Source organism: Caloenas nicobarica, chromosome 2 (genome assembly GCF_036013445.1).
Source record: "Caloenas nicobarica isolate bCalNic1 chromosome 2, bCalNic1.hap1, whole genome shotgun sequence".
NCBI lineage: Eukaryota > Metazoa > Chordata > Aves > Columbiformes > Columbidae > Caloenas > Caloenas nicobarica.
The window spans coordinates 59133824-59155958 of record NC_088246.1 but is presented as its reverse complement, the minus strand read 5'-3'; the positions used below and the strand labels follow the sequence as shown (position 1 = coordinate 59155958).

The following is a 22135-nucleotide window of genomic DNA, read 5'->3' as shown; positions in this document are numbered from 1 at the left end:
CTGTCCCTTCCCACCCCCCCACACACAAAGGCAAAAACCAAACAAATAAACCCCACAAAACCACAAACTGGTTGTTTGGTGGTACTCGGAGGGCAGTGGTCAATGTGTCACAATCTTCCTAGAGAGTATGAAGTAATCACTGTTAGCACCACAGAGATCTGGACTCGTCAATAGGACAAACATGTTGCTGGAATTGGTCATAGAGTACTTTCACCAAGTTTTGGAGATGGTCCCAAACTGAGGATCAGTCAATGAGATCAGGGGCAGGGCTGCCACTCAAAGATTTATAGTGGTTGGAGGAATGGCCTGACAGGAACCTCATGAAATTGAACAAAACCAAAGGCAAAGTCTTGCCTGTGGGAAGGATGAACATCTTGCTGGCTGTGAAGCAGCTCTGCTGAAAAGGCCCTAGGGGTCATGGTAGACAGCAAGATGAACATGAGCTAGCAGTGTGCCATGACAGCAATAAAGGCCAACAGCATCCTGGACTGCGTCAACAGAAGCCTAGCCAGTGGATCAAGGGAAGTAACTACCACCTTTCGCTGAGAACTTGTTGGACCACATCTAAAATACTACATTTGGTTTTGGCATCCCCAGTAAAAAGGATGAAATTGATGAACTGGAGCAAGCTCAGCAAGGGACCACCAAGATAGTCAGGGGCTAGAGTACTTGCCCTATGAGGAGCGCTTGAGGGACTTGGGCTTGTTCGGTCTAAGGAAGGAATGGCTTCAGAGGGACCTAAGAGCAACTTGCCAGTACCAAGGAGGGAGTTACCATGAAGATGGAGCCAGATTGTTCCTAGTGGTGCAGGGTGGGAGAACAACAATGATGGATGTAAACTGAAACAAAAAGAGCTTCTGACTTGGCGTGTGGGAAAACCTATCCACCATGAAGACAGCCAGGCAGCAGAGAATGTTGCCCAGAGAGGATGCGCTATCTTCTTGCTTGGAGTTTTCCCAAGACCTAACTGGCTAAAGGCCTGAGCAACCTGGTCTGACCTCATCGCTGACCCTGCTCTGAGCAGGAGGTTGGACTGGAGGTCTCCTGAGAACCCTTCCCACCTGACTTATTCTCTGTTCTCTAATCAGCGTTAGTCTCCTTTCCTCACTACTTCTCTTAGAATATTACTTTATTAAAAAATTCAATACACAATAATCCAACAGGATGAGCTGAAATAATGTTAACTCAGTACTGGACAGCATCAAAACTCTCTCTTCCCTCTAAGACAGCCAACCCCCCCTGCTGTGTGGGCAACTACTTCACTGACCCAGTGACATCGGCCATGCCATTTCTAATTCTGTGGAGACGTGCCTACCACTCATACTCAAAGACATTCGTGCTGCTTTATAAACATGCCACAGAGCCTGGGAAGGAGAGGATTAGAAACACGCAGGTTCTAGCATCTGGAATTTATCACCTCATTAAAAGCTCCGATGTGATCGTAGCTAACAACAGGAGGAAAAATAAACAGAGAAGACCTATCGGATTGGTCATTCATATCCAGGAATATGCTTCACCCTGCAATGAGGGAGACATTCACAATAATTCTAATGAAACTATTCCCATCAGCAAAATGTAAGGCAGCCTTCCCTCTACTATTAAATCACAATTCAGAAGTGGAAAAAACAACTAGAGTATCTTAAGTGCTGCTGGCATCTGCATACACAGACAGTGATTTCACAATCTAATGCATTCACTATATCATTATTAACATTATTGCCAAGTAAGAGAAGTATCTTGATCATCTCTTCCACCAACCATCAGCACTTCAGGTACATCTACAATAAGACTGAGCTGGCTTATTTAAGTGAGAGTGGGATGAGGATCCTTGTAGAGGATCAGAGTCAAGTCTGTAAGACAGCTTTAATTCTGAATTGCTTTCTGTGCATATACACAAGCAGATGTATGATCTAGCTCTTTAAGCAAAGTCAGGGATAACTTGGCTCCCTGATTTTCCAAAGAATAAGAACTAGACTCCAATGACTAATTCCTTTCTCTGCTTCATATTTGTTTACTTATTTTTCCAGGCCACATAAATAAATGTTTTTTGCTGAAGCAAGAGAAAAGTATCAACTGACAACATCTTGTGACTAGGACACAGAGAAATGGTTGGTTTGGTTAGTGAAGTAAGCTAAGAGCAGTCTGGGAAATTTTCTGTATCAACACTAGAAGACCAATGCGTGTCTCTAAAATTCTCGGGAAGCTTTACATCATGGCTTCTGGTCTGAAATAAGCTATATCTTAAATTAACAGATTCACACAGCAGAGGTGGAAAAGTTTGGAAAATTATCAATTCCTCAGACTAGCCTTAAGAAACATGCTTGAAATAAACTAAAGCTTACTGTTGAGCTATGAAGGCTAGAACAACTATGCCCACTGGAAATTTTAAAAGGTACTAATACCATTAACTACTTGGACAGAGAGATGTATCATTAGTTCTGTAACAGCGACGTCCAACATTTACCCTAGCTGTTAATACAGAAAGCATAACCAATAAGTTTTAAGAAAGCTTTAAGAAACCTCTTTAACAGGTTTTTCTTTTTAAAATAATTACACCACAAGACAGATTGAATCGAAAACTAAAAAAAAAAGCTTAAGCTCCAAAAGAACAGTCATATCACTGCAAGTTTTACCCCTCAATCTAGCTGAATTTCCAGTACACTTATTTTGGCACACTGATTTCTTATCCCATGTTCCTCTAACTTAGCAGACACAGTCTTATCTCTATGTTTGGATGGCTGACGTAGAACCTTTACAGGAAAGATTAACTCAGCTATCTTGCCTTTAAACTTCTGATAAAAGCAACAAACCATTTTATGTGACAGTCCACCTTGGACTTCTATTACTCTGAGCAATTGAAAAAGAAGCAGGCACCTTCAAGGAGGATGTGCCTGCTCAGAAGAGATAAAGCATATGGACATGCCAGTCCAGGGATGCCTTGGTCTGAGTATGCCACACTAAGTCTGTGAATAGACACAGGATGTGGTACTTCTGAGCTGACAAGCCAACCTTTTCATTATAATATAAAGTGTCCCCAAGAGACACCCGACACATGGGACTGAAATCACAGGGAAATCGTTAAAAGGAATTACATTGCTGGGTTTCATAAATCTCCAAAGATAGCCTCAAGACCAAAGGACAGACTACGTACGTTACCTGGGTAGAAAAAGCCTCTGTCAGAAAACCAGTGACAGAAAGGAATGGAAGCTATTGCAAACTCATTTGACTAAATATATCTGCTTCTTTCCAATTGTTGCTCCAGAAATTGTAGGATAAAATAAAACCTGTTTAACTATAGCACATCCTAGTTCTAGATTTGCACGGAGGATATACTCTCAGGATGAAGTTACATATTATGCCTTTAGATGATTTAACATGTAACCATATGCTAATGGATAAGATCCTATTCATACCTCCTCCTCCGCAATATGCAGAATACTCCTTTCCCATTTCACCAGTGTTCGCCAAGAACTGTACCAAGCTGATTCAACACTGACTCAAATGTGCTGAAATGAACAACTTTCTGTGGGATCAGCAAGTTGAATTAACTCATTGAAGGGTCAAACAAGTGCCAAAGCAATGGGACTTCACCCTAAGATATTGAGATTGGCATTGTGCCTCTCCTCCACCATACAGGTGTGAAAAGACAGCACAGGTAGGAAGCAGCTGAGAACCATAGACGAAAGAAACTGAAATTGCAGAAGTAACAACGTAGGAAACCGCAGGCACCACATATATCAATGTCCTTCCTATCATTTTGGTGCAAGTCCCCTTTAAACCTACTGGGCTCCTATGCACTCAAATACCCTCTCTTCCCTCTTTTCCACATTTCTTCACTTGTCACACATTATCTATTCTCTGAGCTTTACCGTTCCCAAATCCTTATTGTCTTTTCTTAGTGTTCCTTCTTCCCCACTTAAACTCATAATCGCAATAACAACAATAGCATTCACGTGACACTCATCACCATCGCAATCATCCCTCAGCCCAAATATCCCACCCCTTTCCCCTTCCTTTTTCCATTTACTTACACTATCCAGGGCACTGGCAATCGCAACATGCTCATACAATGACTCAGATAACAGGGTGCTGTAGTAAAAACCACACACAAAACTACTACTAACAGTCTTCTGATTGACCTGACATAGTGAATATACAACAGTCTTCCCTCCACATCAAAATGTCTCCCACACCAACCAGCAACCCACCAACACCACAGCCCCTTCTACAACTTTCTTCCTGCCAATATTTAAAGCTGTGTGCAATTCCAAATAACCTCTTTGACAGACTGTAAAATAAACACACCACACTATTCTGGAAGATACTCCATTTCAGCACATGAAGAAAACTGTGAACTAGTTCCCAAAAAGAAACCAATTAGAAAATAATCTTGCATGCATCACATCTATTGCAGACAGCGAGCCTCTCCCTCGTACCCCTTGCTTTTGCAGCACTCAGTATGTATTTACCTGTGGCACAAAGAGCCTGAGCTAACACCCCGTATCCAAGTAGCTACCCCTTTGTATTACAAAGAGAGACAAACATGGGCTGCAAAACCGTGTGGGCAGAAACGTAAGCAGAACACCAAGGTGACAATGAATAACGCACTCCTGAATGTCAAGGTGCAGTGGGATTTTCATAATTTCATAACATCCCAGTTTCTTTCCCACGTTGCAGCAAAATAAAATAAAATGTAGGTGGAACCAAAGTCCTCTTGTTATTAGCATGCAAAGAAAATGAATTTATTGAAATTCACCCATCTGTTCTGGCCGACCATTTATGAGTAATTCTCAACATTTCAGTCACCTGAAAAAAAGACAGTGAGCTCTATGCACAAACACTTCCTAAGCAGTTAATAGTCAGGATCACAGATGATTAAGCAACATAGTGTTTCTTCCTTTCAGTGAGCTTTGTTTCTCGCCTGGCTTCCTGGCTGCTTTTTGTCTCTAGCATTTCTCTCTTGTTTCTGGCAGATGAAGTGGAGGTGGAGAAGAAAAGGGAGGAAAATTCTTGGGCAGCATAAGGATTACAGTAATTTCCAATCCTTCAGCAAGGAAGAGCTTGCTCAGGGAACAGATGACCTAATGCTGCTACCTACTTCTCAACCCCACTTTATTTTTTTTAAACTCATGTTTACAGATATTTGCAATTATAAAGTTATACAACCCAGGGACAAAGTTTAGTACATTCATGTCCTTTCTGCCCCCAAATCCACAGGGAAGATACCTCCCACCCACACTTTTCCTCTACCTTTTTGGTGTTGGTGTGGGCAATTTAAAACAGAAAACTGCAATTCCGAGAGATCCTCAGCCATGAACCAACAGGTCATTGACGTATGGTTCACACTCAAGCCTGATGTGAACATAGATGCCACTCATTAAATGGACAGGTATGCCACAGATAACAAATCATCCCAACTCCCTAAATTAAACAACAGTATTAGCACAGAGACAAACTTACTGTCAAAGCATTCTTGGTATTTTGCTCAATTACCTGCCCTTGCTCAAAACAAAGGGAGAACTGTCCTCACAGGGCTCTACTCATGTTTCCCTTCCAGTGTTCTGAAATAAGAGCTGTTTAAGATCTTGCACTTTTGTTTTCAAATTGGAAAGGTCACCTGAACTGGGTGGCAAAACGAGTCTGTACACTTTTTTTAATAAGAAGAAAGGGAAAGAGATGGGACACGGCAAAGACGGGAAAGTTTATTACACCTTCATTTTAAGTTAGAAAAAGTCTCAGAGAAGTTATGAGAAAAATATAATTAGCAAAAGGAAAGAACAACACTCTAAAAGCCTACAGATTCTAATTCTCTCTTCAGCACTAGAAAACACAACAAGGAAATTGATGACTACTTACATATAATATGTAGGATATAATCCTTCAAAGTACCAGCAATGCTTTTTGGCCTCTGTACACTACAAAGAAAGAAAAATATGGTATTAATATTTACATAAGACAATGGATGATTATAAATACAAGCATAGAGTATTTATAAATACTGTGACTTTGAGCAATTAGAGAATGTTTCTATTGCCAAAGATTTCACAATCCTGACACACACAACAACTAGGAAGTCAGTTTATTTGAATGGCAGCATGCCACGTTAGGGTTCACACCCATCACATGGGGCTTTGTCTGCAGGGCCCCATAGCTTCCCATGATTCATGACCAAAGTCAGTAGATTCAGTGCAGACACAGGATGCCTGGAAGAACTGGTGTTTTAAAAGACCAGGGAGAACTTAATAGGCCGTTGTGGTTGTAATGACTTAAGAGAACTCCAAGGCATAAGCTATGCATTATGACTATACAATAAATTCAATAATTGCAGGGAATGATTCATCTTTCTGGAAGTCTGTGGTGTGCAGGGCCAGGCTCAGAAAGGAGCAGAGTGGAGAACCCATCCAACCCATCTAGTCTTCCTACAGCTTGGAAATATCTCAAGTGTTCATTAAAGTACAGGGGAAATGAAACTGCTTTCTGCAGCCCAGCAGTATTGTTCTCTTTTGCGGATTGCCAGCATATCCTTCTTAAAAGATGACGATGGGCATTTTCTCAGCATGTGGCAACACAGGAAGCACACATCGTTACACACACTACCAGAGCACAGACGGCAGCTCAGAACACTAGCAGCGCTTAAAAGAGAAAACCAGATGTCAGGCCCAAACTCTGTATACAATGCACAAAATATTTCTGTGTATCCCGCTGACACCGCTAGTGTAAAATGCCATCTTCATTGCAAATGTAGCTCCACGATCTCCACCACAAATTGCATTATCTGATCACACGCAGCCAGGGCATTGTGGGACACCCTCTGCAGAGCAGCAAGGAATATATTGCTGAGGTTTTAGCAATAATTCCCTCTGGTGCTCACACCTGACACCCCATGTTGGAGAGCACTCAGCACACCGGCGGTGCTTGGATCATCCTTCACGTTCACTTGGCAGCTCACCTTTAAATAATAGCTCCTATAAGTTCATTAGCTTCCCCGAATCCCAGAATACTACATGAATCCAGTTAAGATGAAGACAAAGTGGTTTTAGATCCCCAGCTCTCACTCCTCATGAATAAGAAAGGCTGCAAGCTCTTTAATGAGTATCTGATGAGCTAAATCACAGACAGATCAATTATAGCCCATGAAGACAAACTGCTATGGATTACATTGTTACGAGTAGTACAGGACATAGGGGAGGAGGAGAAGACTCTTGATGCGTGTGATCAGGCGTTTTCACTAATATGACAGGCTCACACCGGCCTTCAAGATGCACAAGCTTTAGCTTCTGTTGAAAGGCCTGGAGCTTTTCCCTCATGATAAACGCTGTGGCAGCCTCATTCCGCTCTCAGATCAATGCCCTGGTCCAGGCAGTATATGCAGGAGGGCTCCATAGCTCCTGCTGGAGCAAGTGGTGTTCAAAGATAAATCTCCACATTTGTCCTATTCCTCTTTTCCCTGCCCTCCTTCAAAGCTTCCAACTTCTTAATGCTTCCTTATGAATATTTTCATCAGCTGGCTGTTTCCTCTTACTCTAAATATGCCGAGTTTCTCTCCATAACACCCTGCAAATGTATATGTATCGTAAACCCAGCAGGTCTGCTGCCGAGTCAGTGAAAAATACTTTGGCTCTTCAACTTTGAAGGCTGCATATCAGCAGGCCCTGGCTAAAATCCCGGTGCCTGCAGGTTGACCCCTTGGGAAGCTTCATTTCAGAATCCATCCTGGGGTGTACACTGTTAAGTGTTTTTCCTTCCTGCTTCTCAACCAATGAGTCACCATTTACCTCAACAGCCTTAAAGCCTTCGTCAGTCTCAAGCATTTTAATTGATGTTTTCCCAGCAATGTTTCTGAGCACATGGAGCCTGTGTACCCTTTACAAGTGTAAAGGAGACATTTATATTCAGCACTCATTCTGCTTGCCCTCCTCCCTGTGTTTTAATCCACTTTACGAGTTCTAAAATGCATTGGGAAGATTCCTCCTTCCCACATCTCCCAAGCTGTAAGATTTCTGTTTCTGCCTCATAATAATTCTCTGTTTTAGACAGCCAGTATGCTTACTGCAATCATCTGCTCCAGCCTAGGAAAGTTTTGCCAGTAACAGTTCTCTCTAGCTTACAGGACTTAGACACCTGTGCTAAAAATTCTTTGGTACACAGACTTTGCTTTTATATGGGCCCCGGAACAGTAGGTACCAATCTCAATTCTGCCTTAATACCACAACTCTCTGAATACTGAATGGCAGTTGTCCAGCTCTCCTACAAGACAGACAAGCAAGTGGACCTCAAATGTGAGCAGCACAGCCAAATTCGATACTCACGACATGTCAAACAGATTTACATGCACAGGGCAAACTGTTCTACTTCCTGCTCTGTTAAAACTCCTACCAGTCTCCATGGCAACTTTACACCAGTAAAGCCCAACATACAGCAGGTGGTTACTAACCACTGTCTCTATTGCTGGTTAGCAGACCTCGCGAGTATTGACTGCTAAGAATAAAACCAGAATGTCATTGCCTCTAAGGATTTGAGCCTCTTAAATACTCGGGTACCAGAGAGATGAATGGAGTAGTCGGGACACAGATTAGTTTTTCCCATCCCATGCACATCCTCTGAAGCAGACTATGATCATCCATCTCTTGCCAAGATCCAGGTTATTCTTCTGAGTGGTACTGGCCTCTCAGTTAAGCTGGTGGAAAGGAATACAAGCATGTGAGGGGATGTACACCATCAGCACCAGGCTCTCATCCTCACAAACCCTTTAGAGGATGATGTCCTTGCAGCTGTTTGAGACTATTAAATCCTCAAGAAACCACAGCTGCAGCAACTCATGGCAGTCCACAAAACAGAAACAAAAGGAAGGTAAGTTGTCTTACTGCAACACAAAAGGACCTCAGACACCATGGTTGGTGCCCACTCCACTAGCTCTTGTATGAAGACAGGCTATACCTCAGAGTTTCTAACAAGGCCATGTCTTTAAAAAGTCATTTATCCATTCATTAATAGCAAAAAAGTGTGTTTACGGTTTTTAAACTAAACTTAGGTACAACCCTGCTGATGCTTTCAACTTTTCTAGAAGGACTCCACATTTTGCTTATAAAATTCCTCCTATGTCCTTTAATATTTGTCACAGCTATAAAACATAAACACAAGACTACCTTCATTTTTTTAAAAATAAATTATGTAGGCCTAATTGGGTGTGCATATGTAATCTTTAAAGAATTATTGGTATGTGAATTAGCCAGATGCTTGAATACATTCTTTAAGATTGCACATTGGGAAAGAGAAAACACACAAGACTTGCTTTTTGTTTGTTTGATTTTAAACAAATCAGCATCTGTCTTGTAGCCTTTTTTGACAGACTGCAGCAATGCGAACTTGTAAGCCATCCTTTTTTGCGGCCTCTATATTTATGCAGATTTCCTTTAAGAAAGGAAATGTGCTTCCTGCCAGAGATTGAAATTGCAAATGTTACCACTGCTAGTAAGAACAATGTGAAAGAAGTTACTAAAACATTAACCAAAGACTGGTTTTGATCACACCATAAAATACAGAATGCAAGTACATATGTATGCACATGGTGTGGGGGAAGACAGCAGGCAGCCTGCTCACTGAATGTCGGATGGTACTCTACAGATCATTAGTTATGCTTTGCAGGATTTGCAGAAATACTATCTCTAGCAGAAATATCCTCCACATTGCACATCATTATCTTTCAGTCCACAGGATCGTAAAAATAAAACAGATGAAATCAATTAATTACTCTTCGCAATCAAGGGAGTGGTGAATTCATGCCCAGTGCTTCTACTGCATGTTTAGAAAATAATAATAATAAAGTAAAAACTATTACAGCCCCATCTGCAGATAGTAAATATTTTCCAATACAAGTACCGTCCATTTTTGTTATGGATACCAATGAAAAAAAGCAGCCTGCTGTGAAGGGACACACTTGTGGAGGGCAGGGGGGAGGGCGATTGCTATCTGTATGCTGAAGGGACATTCAGAGTGAGTTTGTGACATCTCCTCCTCAAAGCCAGATTCTGTAGGAGGCACAGGTCTGCTATCGATCATAAAGTCAATGAAACCCTATCAGTTAACAGCAGTAAAGAGTGTGGCTTTTTCTTTTTAACCAGACAAAAAGCTAGATGCTACACACAAATTCTATTATGTATTACAGTTATAAGGATCCAAATAGGTAGATTCAGAAGGTGGCATGGGGAAGTAGGAATTTAACTGAGTGATGTGCCATGCTGATATCACAGAAATGGCTCCTAGCATTCTGGGATGACCCACTTAGTGGCTGCTACCTCCCATTCAGCTGGGTATATGCTATATGTTAGTAGGGTGCAAGTTGATCCAAATGTCATTCTTGTGGCTACAGGGTCTGCTAGGATTAATTCATAGGTGATCAGGAAGAAAGAGTTAAAAGTATCTAAGATACAGAACAAGACCTCATAATTTCTGAGCATCAAACAATCCTATTCCAACATACACCCACAACTCCGTATTCCACACAGCTAGATCAAACTAGTAATTGCGGTAATCAGGACACGTTTCTGACCATATGGCTCCACAGTATCTGAGAAACAACTGGCTACACCTGCTGCCTCTTACAGAAAGCCTCTTGCAAAACTCACCTGCACAAGTCTCTTCCAGTTTTATTGGGCACTGCACCTGGCAAGTACTTGGTGGAGCCCAGACAAAAGGATGGGACAGTCTACAGTGCAACTCCAGACTAAATAATCAGTTCCAGAGGGCGCATTATTGGCTAGGAACCACAATGTTTTATAGGATCTGGCCTTTAAAATTGTATCAGTTTTCAGAACACTCTCCATTTCAGTGCCTAGACAAGAGCTGAAAGCATTATGAAATACAAGGTGCTCATTAGATATGGTGCACTGAAATCAGAAGTACTTCTGCATGCTGCAAGTTTGAAAGATTGGATTTGCAGAGACAAGAATATGAGCATACTGTTCTTCCATAGCCAAGAAAAGGGCAAAATATCATCCATTAGAGTTAAGAGACAATGTATACTGAAACTGAAAAGTGCAGCCTAAGGGTGAAAACTATTTACTGCAGAAAATATGTTTTGCTTTAGCCTTGCTCGAATCCATCAACATTCATCCCTACTTCTTCCCTGGTGATGCTAGCAGCTGAGGGTAAAAGCAGCCCATCTCTAAACTATTCTAAGAAACTGAGCTTGCAAGCATACTCTTCACACAAGACAGAACCAACCCTTACTAAAAACCAGTGTTGTGTTAAGGAATTTTAATTTACTAAGGTAGTGAGGAAACAGCAGGAAACTCTTGTATAGTAGGATGCTGATCCTTTACCAATATTTCCCTCCCATGTAACAGTAAACAGAACAGATAGTATTCCAGATATACAGTTATTTCATCAAGACCAAGATTACAAAGTCATGTAACTCACAATATAAAGAATGATTTTCATATATTTCAGAAGGAGTTGTGTCTAGCCAGTCTTTCTGATTGTTCTCCAAGAAAAAAAAAAAAAAGGGAATATTTCCCATATAGGATTCTTAAAAGAAGCAATTTTTCCACCTTGAATTAATCAGTGTGTGTTTTGCAACAGTAAAAATTTTCAGCACAAGCAGCTAATTCTTATTAATTCTTCTGGTGCTCAGAGCACATGCATTAATCATCATATTTTTATTTAGAATTAATGTGAGTTTAGCACTAGATAGCCTCCCATCACAAAGCATTACTTTACATTTAGATCTATTAACCTTTCCCACAAGAGAAATACAAATACCCCATCCACGCAATTTCATTTCAGGAGCCTGACTTTTTTTTTTTTTTCCCCTCCATTGTAGAGCAAATTGCAAATGCACTTCAGTTGCAGAATGATACAATTTCAATTTAATATAATCCTTTAATCAGTCTCCTAAGGGAAGAAGAAAAGGAAAAGCAAGAGATCCTCATTTTTCGGTGCCCCCACAGAGCAGGATGGGACCTCTGCCTGGGGCACCATCAGCACAGCGGACAGCACCCTCTCCCCTGCCCCACTGCGCAGAGCTGCACACCCGGCTCAACACACTTACTCCGTGTCGTAAAGCAGCTTGGTGTGATAAATCGCCTATAGAAACCCTCACCCACATACATCACCTCACTCAGTTCTCATGTGCGTGCAGCAGTCACACCCGCTAAATATTTCACTGCATATGGGAGTGTTAATATGAGCTATTAATAACAACAATTGACTGTCTTGGATGGAATAACCATATTCAGTCTTCAAAATGTTTGGGAAACCATAGTTATGATAGTTATTGTTGTTATGTGAAATATCCAACTTGGATCTACGTCAGAATGTCAAGCCAGATGCTTATGAAAGTACCAAGAGAAAAGGTTAGGAATTGCTTTACATTCTTATTTCTACATCCATAAACTCAAACATTTGTACAAACATAAAAGCTGGGAGGTTTTAAACCTTTCTGGTGGGTCTGACCTTACACTTAAAATTCTTATGGCAGATCTACAAGAAAGCATGAGGCATGCCACATACTGAAAGCGTTTTCACCCAAGAAAAGCAAAAAAGATTCCACATTCCACTGGAGTCTCTGCAGCTTTAAGGGGGTAGCTTTTTTGTTCCAACTCGAAGGAAACAGCTGTAACATTTTCCCAACTCCACAAGAAGTGGTTGATCTATTCTAAATGATACTGCGCAGGTTCCACAGCTCCAAAATTGTATTTAGCTTCTGCAATTATTTGTTTCCTTTTATATGTGCATGAGACATAAAAGCAAGGTTATTATTTGCATTCTTTAACTACAGAATAAGTCATAAATCATCTTGTAAAACAATCCATAAAGTAGGGTGCGTGGGGGGAAGGGATCATTTGGCAGGGATTGAAAGTAAGACCATGTGAAGAGTGAGGATATTTGCTATTTCCACCCTCAGTCTCTTTAGAAATAAAACAAAAGAAATGCTAGGTTTTACAAACAAAAGGATTTGGTGATAGAATGATTTTACTTTTAAGCCTCTAATGAATGTAGGTAACACTTTCAGTGTCACCATCAAGACACAGATACCAAACTTGCTTTCCTTTGACTAAGAACTGGAAGCTCGGTTCATCTCCAGCCCACACCCTAAGTAGCCACTTATTCCTTGCAGGAGCTGATACTGTCTAGAGCACTATTAAGAGCAAAGTCTAGATTTGGGTTTCTCCCATTTTTATCTAAAACCATGCCAGCATTCATTCCCTTCAGTTCATGCTGAACTGGCAAATTTGCCTGTTTCCTATGTGTATTGCATTCTTCTGCTTTACCATCCCAAGAATGAAAACAGTGTTTAAATTACCTAGTACTTAAATCCTCAGAGGGCATCTTTCATCTCCCCTAATAATAAAAGCAAAGCAAAGAAAGACTGAGCAAAGGAAGATGGATTCAGAAACCAATTTTCTCAGTCATTTGCTGTACAGACAAGATCGGGGCAGTAGCAGCATTGTACTATAGATGCCAGCTAGTTAAACTATGACAGCCGATCCAAGACTCCAGGAAAATAGATTTCTTTGATGGTCGCCAGGACTAAGGACAGTTGCTTTGGGAATTCCCAGGCTTTGTTCTGTTGATGTTGTACATCCCCCAGATGCTCATTTGTTCTGCAGAGAAAGAGCATGAGCTGACAGGACAGAGCGCAGATGCATAATCACAGCAACTCTTGCTCCCGTCCGTACTACCCTTGTTTTTCATTCTTGACATTTAATCCAGTGATGCACATTTTCCTCATATCTTTCTTACAAGGAGTCATTGGAAAACAAAATACTATTTTAGTCAACTAAGACTTTTCCCTTTTCAGTTTTCTGATATATATGTATTCCAAAACTGTAAATACTGGATCAAAATCCTTTATGCTTTGAAGTCCTGAAAACATCTGTAACACTGAAGGCAGCGACTACTCTGTCCCACGAAACAAGATGCAGAGTCCTATGACCAATCACACAGCCAGTGCAGGGAACAAAAGAAATCAGTAATAATGAAATATCATCTAGAGTGCTGTTCCCCCGGAAGGTATGCAAGACTAAGGCAAGTTCTCTCCTTCAAGAGTTCATTCTAGAAACCCATCATGTTTAGTGTTAGATTGTTGTTAGGAGCATCTGTTCATTTTAAATCAGATTACACATGCCGTGTGTGTTAAAAAAAGTGAGCATCTGCATACAGTGGAGAGTAAAGAGGTTACCTTGGAAACATTCTGATATTTGAAAACCAGTTTCTAAAAAACCCCAGCAAGTCAGAATCCAAGTGCTTCTTTGAGCACAAGTATCTACTTCAAAACTTTACTGCGGGAAGGTTTGCTCTCAGTCAACCCCCATCGGCTTCACAGTGAATTGTCAGATGCTTACTTACAGATACTTCCATGAAGAGCCATCATTACTATGTTATTTACATCCTCACAAGGCATCTCAATCTCTCACGGGAAGAGCACAGATGCATGATTTATGGTGCAGGCCCAGTCTGTTTTAATGACCAAAGTGGGACTGGAGAAACAGTTCTAAACAAAATTTCAGTTCATTTGGCCCAGCTACATTAGACTAACTACCTTGAAGTAAACACTGAGACTCAAATAGTAACACAGCAAAGGCCAGCATGGTCTGGTCTGCAAGACTAGCTCATTGACCAGGGCTGAATTAGTGTGAGTATTAGAATGCTGAAATATGATCATCTCCACATTACAGTCCAGAAAATGGTTTGCTTTGGGACTCAGTTCCTGGAACACTGGGAGGAGTTTATACATTTGAGTTCATCCAGGCTAATAATCAGGTTTTTCTATTTTTGCACATAGTCTATTAAAGTTCCTACTGACTGGCAGCAAACATCTTTCTCAGGCCAAAACTCTCCTCAAAGAAAGAAACAGCAGAAGAGTTTAACCAAGTGTAATTTGAATTTGTTTAACAGGTCAGTTCAAGCTTTCAGGGAGATGCTCTGTTGTGGCTTTTGAGCAAACACTCACCAGGTGGACTGAAATATCAATGCCTTTTAAATTAAACTAAGAGCCTAAACTGACTCCTACTCAGACAGTCCAATACACTGCCATGGTGATGGCATATGATTATTAAATTCCAGTGAGACAAATCCAACGGTTGTACCTCACAACTACTTATTTGAGCAGGAAGAAACACTAAGCATTTGTCCTTGGAGTATTTCCCATGAAAGGGCTAGAATAGCAAATAAATAGCCACCCCTTTCTGGCAAGTAATGATGCCTACTAACGGCAAAGCATTTTTCCAAATGAAGCAACTTCCTACATAAGACCATAACATTTGCTTTTGTTCTATTAGGAGCCTGAATGTACCTAAACAATAATCTCCGATGTCCCAGTTTGACAAATTTCAACATAATCCACTAAGAGTGTTGACAGATCTCTTCATTTAAATCAAAAGCATACCAGCATTTGGCACTTTTCTAACAGGATCTTTTCCTTGGTTTAAGTGATCACTTGAGTTTTGCCATACTTAAAATAGCTTCTTGGAAGGAGAAGAAGAAGAAAAAAAAAATCTACTGCAGGTTCCAAAGATGACTATCTAGATAGAGATACTGGATATACATAACCAGACAAATTCAAACAAACAATCTCTTAGTTTAGCAGCCACGTCTCAGCTCATACTGCTTTTCACTCCTCAAACCACCCACTGCACAACTTGATGAAGGACACGCTTGCTGTGGATGCCTCCTCTCTTGTTCAATCAGTGCATGCTCTTTGCCCAAACCTACGTCCAGATATGAGAATTTTCTTGGAACTCCATCAAGCTTTCAGCTTTCTCTAATAACACTTACAATGCACATTTCCTGGCCATCACTGTTGGACCTCTAGTTACCACTCCTTTGGTCTGTGGTTCATTTGATGTTGTGTTTTCCTTTATTCCTGCTTGCAGATGATACATCATACTCGCACGTGAGGAAGTTACTTGACAAGACACAAAGAAAAGTCAGGATGCTGCAATGAATTCCATTCATACCTTTGACACAGGCATCACAAATTTCTTCACTAAGGTTATTTCCTCAGAAAGAATATCTGAGGCTACCTCAGGGGTGTCCAGTAACTGAGAACTGTGAAAGCGAGATGAGGTATAAATGAAACATTCGCTGTCCATTAACACGCAGTCTACACTCCAAAAAAAGCTCAAGATCCCTGCCTGGAAGTATTGTTATGGATGGATAATAGCATGAGATATGGCTATAAATGTTTAATTTATAAACCTAAGAACTAGACAATTATTCAACTAGACTGAAAGTGTTGAGGATTTTAATAGTGCCTGCCCACACTAACAGATGGAAATAGCACCAATAGCTCAGAAATGTGCACAGATGCATTCACATACTTGGTCTGCATTGACAACGTCATGCAAATTGAACTTTCAGATAACATTCAATCTCTGTTTAAGCAGTGGGCAACTCCAGAGGCACTGAGGGCATTGCTTCTGCTTCCATAGGACACAGCTTGACTTGCTGCCTCTCTCTTCACAGGCCTGCTGGCTCATCTTCCAAGTATTACAAGGTCCATCCCAGAGGGGAAACAGCACCATAGAATGAAGGCACTAAAGCAGCATCATAGTTCCTATGTTTTTTCAGAGAAGTTCTGTGCAGCCAAAGGACCCTTTAGACTGTAACCACAAATGTCAACTCAGAATCACAGAATCACAGAATGTTAGGGATTGGAAGGGACCTCAAAAGATCATCCAGTCCAATCCCCCTGCCAGAGCAGGAACACCCAGATGAGGTTACACAGGAAGGCGTCCAGGCGGGTTTTGAATGTCTCCAGAGAAGGAGACTCTACAGCCTCCCTGGGCAGACTGGTCCAGTGCTCTGTCACCCTTATTGTGAAGAAGTTTTTTCTCATATTTAAGTGGAACCTCTTGTGTTCCAGTTTGAACCCATTACCCCTTGTCTTACTGTTGGTTGTCACCGAGAAGAGCCTGGCTCCATCCTTGTGACACTCACCCTTTACATATTTATAAACATTAATGAGGTCACCCCTCAGTCTCCTCTTCTCCAAACTAAAGAGACCCAGCTCCCTCAGCCTTTCCTCATAAGGGAAATGCTCCACTCCCTTCATCATCTTCATTGCCCTGCACTAGACTCTCTCCAGCAGTTCCCTGTCCTTCTTGAACTGAGGGGCCCAGAACTGGACACAATATTCCAAATGCGGTCTCACCAGGGCAGAGTAGAGGGGAAGGAGAACCTCTCTCGACCTACTAACCACCCCACCTCTAATACACCCCAGGATACCATTGGCCTTCTTGGCCACAAGGGCACAGTGCTGGCTCATGGTCATCCTGCTGTCCACCAGGACCCCCAGGTCCCTTTCCCCTACACTGCTCTCTAATAGGTCATTCCCCAACCTATACTGGAACCTGGGGTTGTTCCTGCCCAGATGCAAGACTCTGCACTTGCCCCTTGTTATATTTCATTAAATTTTTCCCTGCCCAAGTCTCGCTGGATGGCAGCACAGCCCTCTGGCGTGTCAGCCACTCCTCCCAGCTTGGTGTCATCAGCAAACTTGCTGATAGTACACTCAATTCCCTCATCCAAGTCATTGAAGAATATATTGAATAATACTGGCCCCAGTACTGACCCTTGAGGCACTCCAGTAGATACAGGCCTCCAACCAGACTCCGCCCCATTGACCACGACTCTCTGGCTTCTCTCCTTCAGCCAGTTTGCAGTCCACCTCACTACCTGATCGTCCAGTCCACACTTCCTCAGTTTTGCTGTGAGGATGCTGTGGGAGACGGTGTCAAATGCTTTACTGAAGTCAAGGCAGACCACATCCACCGCTCTGCCATCATCAATCCACCTTGTTATGTCTTCATAAAAGGCTATGAGGTGGGTCAAGCACAACTTCCCCTTGGTGAAGCCATGTTGACTGCCCCTAATGACCCTCTTATCCTTGATATGCCTTAAGATGGCACCAAGGATAAGGTGTTCCATCACCTTCCCAGGGATGGAGGTGAGGCTGACTGGTCTATAGTTAGCCAGGTCCTCCTTCTTGCCCTTTTTGAAGACTGGAGTGACATTTGCTCCTCCAGTCCTCAGGCACCTCTCCCATTTCCCAAGACTTGGCAAAGATCATAGAGAGTGGTCCAGCAATGACTTCAGCCAGCTCCCTCAGCACCCGTGGGTGCATCCCATCTGGACCCATGGATTTATGGATGTCCAGATTGCTTAACTGGTCCCTAACCCAGTCCTCATCAACTGAGGCAAACTCCTCCATTGCCCTGCCTTCCTCTGGGGCCTCAGGGGTACGGGGCTCCTCAGGACAGCCTCCGGCAGAGTACACAGAGACAAAGAAGGCATTCAGGAACTCTGCCTTCTCTGTATCTTCTGTCACCAGGGCACCCACCCCATTCATCAGTGGGCCTACATTGCCTCTGGTGTTAGTTTTATCTGCCATGTCTTTGAAGAAGCTCTTTCTGTTGTCCTTGACCCCTCTTGCCAGGTTTAACTCTAAGGAGGCCTTAGCTTTCCTAGTTGCCTCCCTACATCCTCTAACAACAGCCTTATATTCTTCCCAAGTGGCCAGCCCCTCCTTCCATGATCTGTAAAATCTCCTCTTCCACTTGAGCTTACCCAGCAGTTCCACGCAGGTCTCCTGGCTCCCTTCCTTGACTTCCTAAACAATGGGAGAAAAAAGTGGAATAGAAGTAGCAGGACAGAGAAGCAAGCAAGGGAACAATGTGTCAAAGACAATCAGCAAGATGAGAAGTGGAATAAAATTTGCATCTAATTCTTCTTTCACCAGGGTGCACACCAGCTGGAATTGGCAGGTCAGAAGCGAAGCATCAAACCAGAATCATGTTTAGTCATCCCTGTGACCCCACAGGCGTAGTTTTCAGGATCTGGATTATCCAGAAGGATGTCAGACCCCAATCAGGTCATCTCACCTTCCCCCTCCTGTTCCTCAGAAACAAAACCATCAGGCAGCAGAAGAGGCAAACCGAAATAAACAGCAACAGCTCTGAGCCACAGTCAAGGCTTCTTCCCAGCACTTTTCCGAACAGGCTTCAGAGGTCAAAAACCAACAGGGTGGCAGCCAAAGAAATCAGAAAGGCAGACTCTTAATAACAGGTAGTAGGACCACCACAGAAGAATCTGCAGACAGATGACGGGTTCACCTCTCCTCCATGAGAGGCAGCAGCTCCCATTTTTCACCTTCAAAAGAGTTTCAAACCAGGAGCCCTTTCTGACACAGAAGCATGACACCATGAAGTAGCTACAGCTTCTCATGCCAGCCCAGGGTGGAAATCTTGTTATATATCCCACAGTGCATGGCAAAACAAACAAACCAACCAACCAACCCACCCACACCAACCAAACAAAACCAAACCCTTTGTTTTGCAGTGTGCTTAGCCTCTAATTTGGGTGAGGAAAAACCTGGCACCTCACCATTGAGAGGCTGCTCTCCCCTGGCTCACGCCTGCCACAACACTGTTCTTTTTCAATGAAAATATGAAAAATTCTAATAGTTTAAATGCAGCAGTTCCCACTCATGTCAATAGAGCTGTGTTTCTCTAAAGCAGCAAAAATCTTTAGTTTACAGACTCTCAAATCAGATATCAGATACCAAGTAAAGCTTAAGTCCTTCAAATATGTGAGTAAGATTTCACAGACGAAGACGACTCTGTGTTACTATTCATGGTAGTGAAGTTACGCACTTGCACAAGTGTTAGGGGGAAGTGGTTTGGCTTTGCCATTAAAGTTTTAGGTTACTGAGTAAGAACAGCAAACCACTTCCCTTGTTCATTTCCACTCAAATTCAGAAATACAACAACACATTTTCAACATTTCTAAAGGAATGACTATGCATTTTTCAAAAATGAACTCCAGCCTAAGGAATGGATGTCTTGTAATGAGCTGGGTCACATAAAAAGATGAAAGAACTGGACCACTTCTCTCTCCAGTTAAAGGAAAAAAAAAAAAAAATCATTCTTGCTAACTTCCTTGTTAAATTGCTTTTCAGGTAAACAAACAATTCACTTATGTCTGGTTTCTACAGTTGCACAATGGCAAGGCTTCTAAGGAGCATCTTCTTGTACTTTCAGAAAGGCTAATGCTTCAGGATGGGCTTCCTCTCATTCACTCCTGCATTCACCAAGTGCTTAGTCAGAATATTAAAATGGCCACAGATTAAGCGAAAACCTGATTTTTCCCCTCAGTGACCCTTCCAGCTGCTGTTTCTTGCTGTGTTCCAAACTTCAAGACGACATCCTAAGTCCTTGTGAGGGATATTAATTCTAGGTGCTCCAAAAAGCAACAACAACTAATGCTGTGATATCCATTCTCCCCCAGCATCATCTCCCCATCTTCCCTCTGCAGCCACAGAGCTGCCTGGCACTGTGGGAAAAGGAGCAGAGCAGGAGCCTGAACCCCTTTGGTACCGGGGCAAGATGCCAATTCATGGATCTGACCTTTCGTTTTAAAGCATGGTCTCTGCCTTGTCATTCCTGACCCATGATCACGCAACTTCTGGGGAGAAATCTGACTCACTGGAATATCGAAGGATAATTAAGAAATCGTATTTTACAATCATCCTCTTAAGCTTTCTTAGCTTGATTTTAGGGCCTCATCCAAAGACCGCTGAATGCAGTGGCTGCCATGGATTTAGGCTTATGTCTCTGGCTAGGAGCATAAAACATAAATAAACCAGAAAATTACTTTGCTGCCACCAATCTTTATGAAACGCTAAGATAGATGCTACTAGCAGTAGGACTTCTAAAGGAGAGAGCTGACTATGGAAGGTGCCGGTTACCTCACCATGTGTTGAGATGCCACTAAAACCCCGAGAAAGTCATATCAGCAACCAGACTAAGGGGCCCACATAACACTGAATAAACTGCTAGGCTGCCCTTGGTACTATTTGTTTTATGGATGCTTTTGTTCAGCATGGCCTTTTTTTAATTAAAAACAAAAAGGCAGTCTCTTGGGGGATCTATTTTCCTTTCCTCTTCTGAGTTCAGCTCAAACACACCAGAAAAATTACAACCACAGTACAAATAAAAATAGCTGAAGAACTTGCAGCTGTTGTTGATTTCCAAAGTATTCAACATTGCCCATTTAATGATGGAATAATACGCTCTAGTTTCAGTCCTGGCACAAGGCTATCTGAGCAGGAGGCAGATATTTTAGCTCATGCAATTGCCAAAGGCAAGTCAACGACTACAGCAAGCAGAAAAAGGGCAGGAGGATAACATTATGTAGACCACTGGATGTCCATACCAAACATTTTCTCCTGCTTTTTCTTTCTCATTTATAATTGTTAGTCAACTCGCCAGCTGACTAGGTCAGGCTTGCAGACTTACTAGTGTGTATAGCAGGAAAAAAAAATCTGCTTAATAAAAATTAATGAAGTGGAAAACATTTTTACAGCTGAAGAGCTAATTTTTCTTTCTATCTTAAGTATTGAGTGTATCTGGTGTGTAATGCATTACACAGAGAGGTTTTGCTTCCTTATAGAATCATAGAATAATTGTGGTTGGAAAAGACTTTTAAGATCATTGAGTCCAACCATTAACCTAGCACTGTCAAGCCCATCACTAAACCATGTCCCTAAGAACCTCATCTACGTGTCTTTTAAACACCTCCACGGATGGTGACTCAACCACTTCCTGGGCAGCCTGTTCCAGTGCTTGACAACTCTTCTGCTGAATAAATTTTTTCTAATATCCAATCTGAACCTCTCCTGGTGCAACTTGAGGCCATTTCCGCTCATCTTATCACTTGCTATTCGGTAAAAGAGACCGACACCCTCCTCGCTCGCTGAATAAAGTCTTTAACCAACTTGTCTATAGTCTGGATGAGTGGATTTCCCTAATTTAGTACAGAACAAAGTAATAGTATGTATTTGTAGGGAACAGAAATGAATTAAAACATTACTCTTAAGCTTGGCAAGGAGAATCTAAAAACTAAAACCACATCTAAGCACAAAACCCACTTTTGAAGCACTGAAGTCAGATGCAGCAGAAATGCTTATTCAGTTACATCTCTTGTAGGTCTGTCTTCAGTTGCGAAGTATCTTCTCATGCTTACAAACTAGTCTGAGCAGAATTAGTAGAGAGACAATGCTTATAAATTCACACACAACATCCATGAGTAGCCATGAAGTGCAAAAGAAAAATAAAGACTTAGGTACAGGAGT

At 42.0% G+C, this 22135-nt stretch overlaps 1 protein-coding gene across 2 annotated transcripts in view; it reads right to left on the bottom strand.

The window, feature by feature from the left end:
- VOPP1 (VOPP1 WW domain binding protein) overlaps positions 1-22135 on the bottom strand; it is a 68830-nt gene that overhangs the window by 17500 nt on the left and 29195 nt on the right. For both annotated transcript variants that reach the window (XM_065628570.1, XM_065628571.1), the window contains exon 2: positions 5857-5915. In XM_065628570.1, the coding sequence (XP_065484642.1) occupies positions 5857-5915 (59 nt within the window). The remainder of the gene's footprint in view (positions 1-5856; positions 5916-22135) is intronic.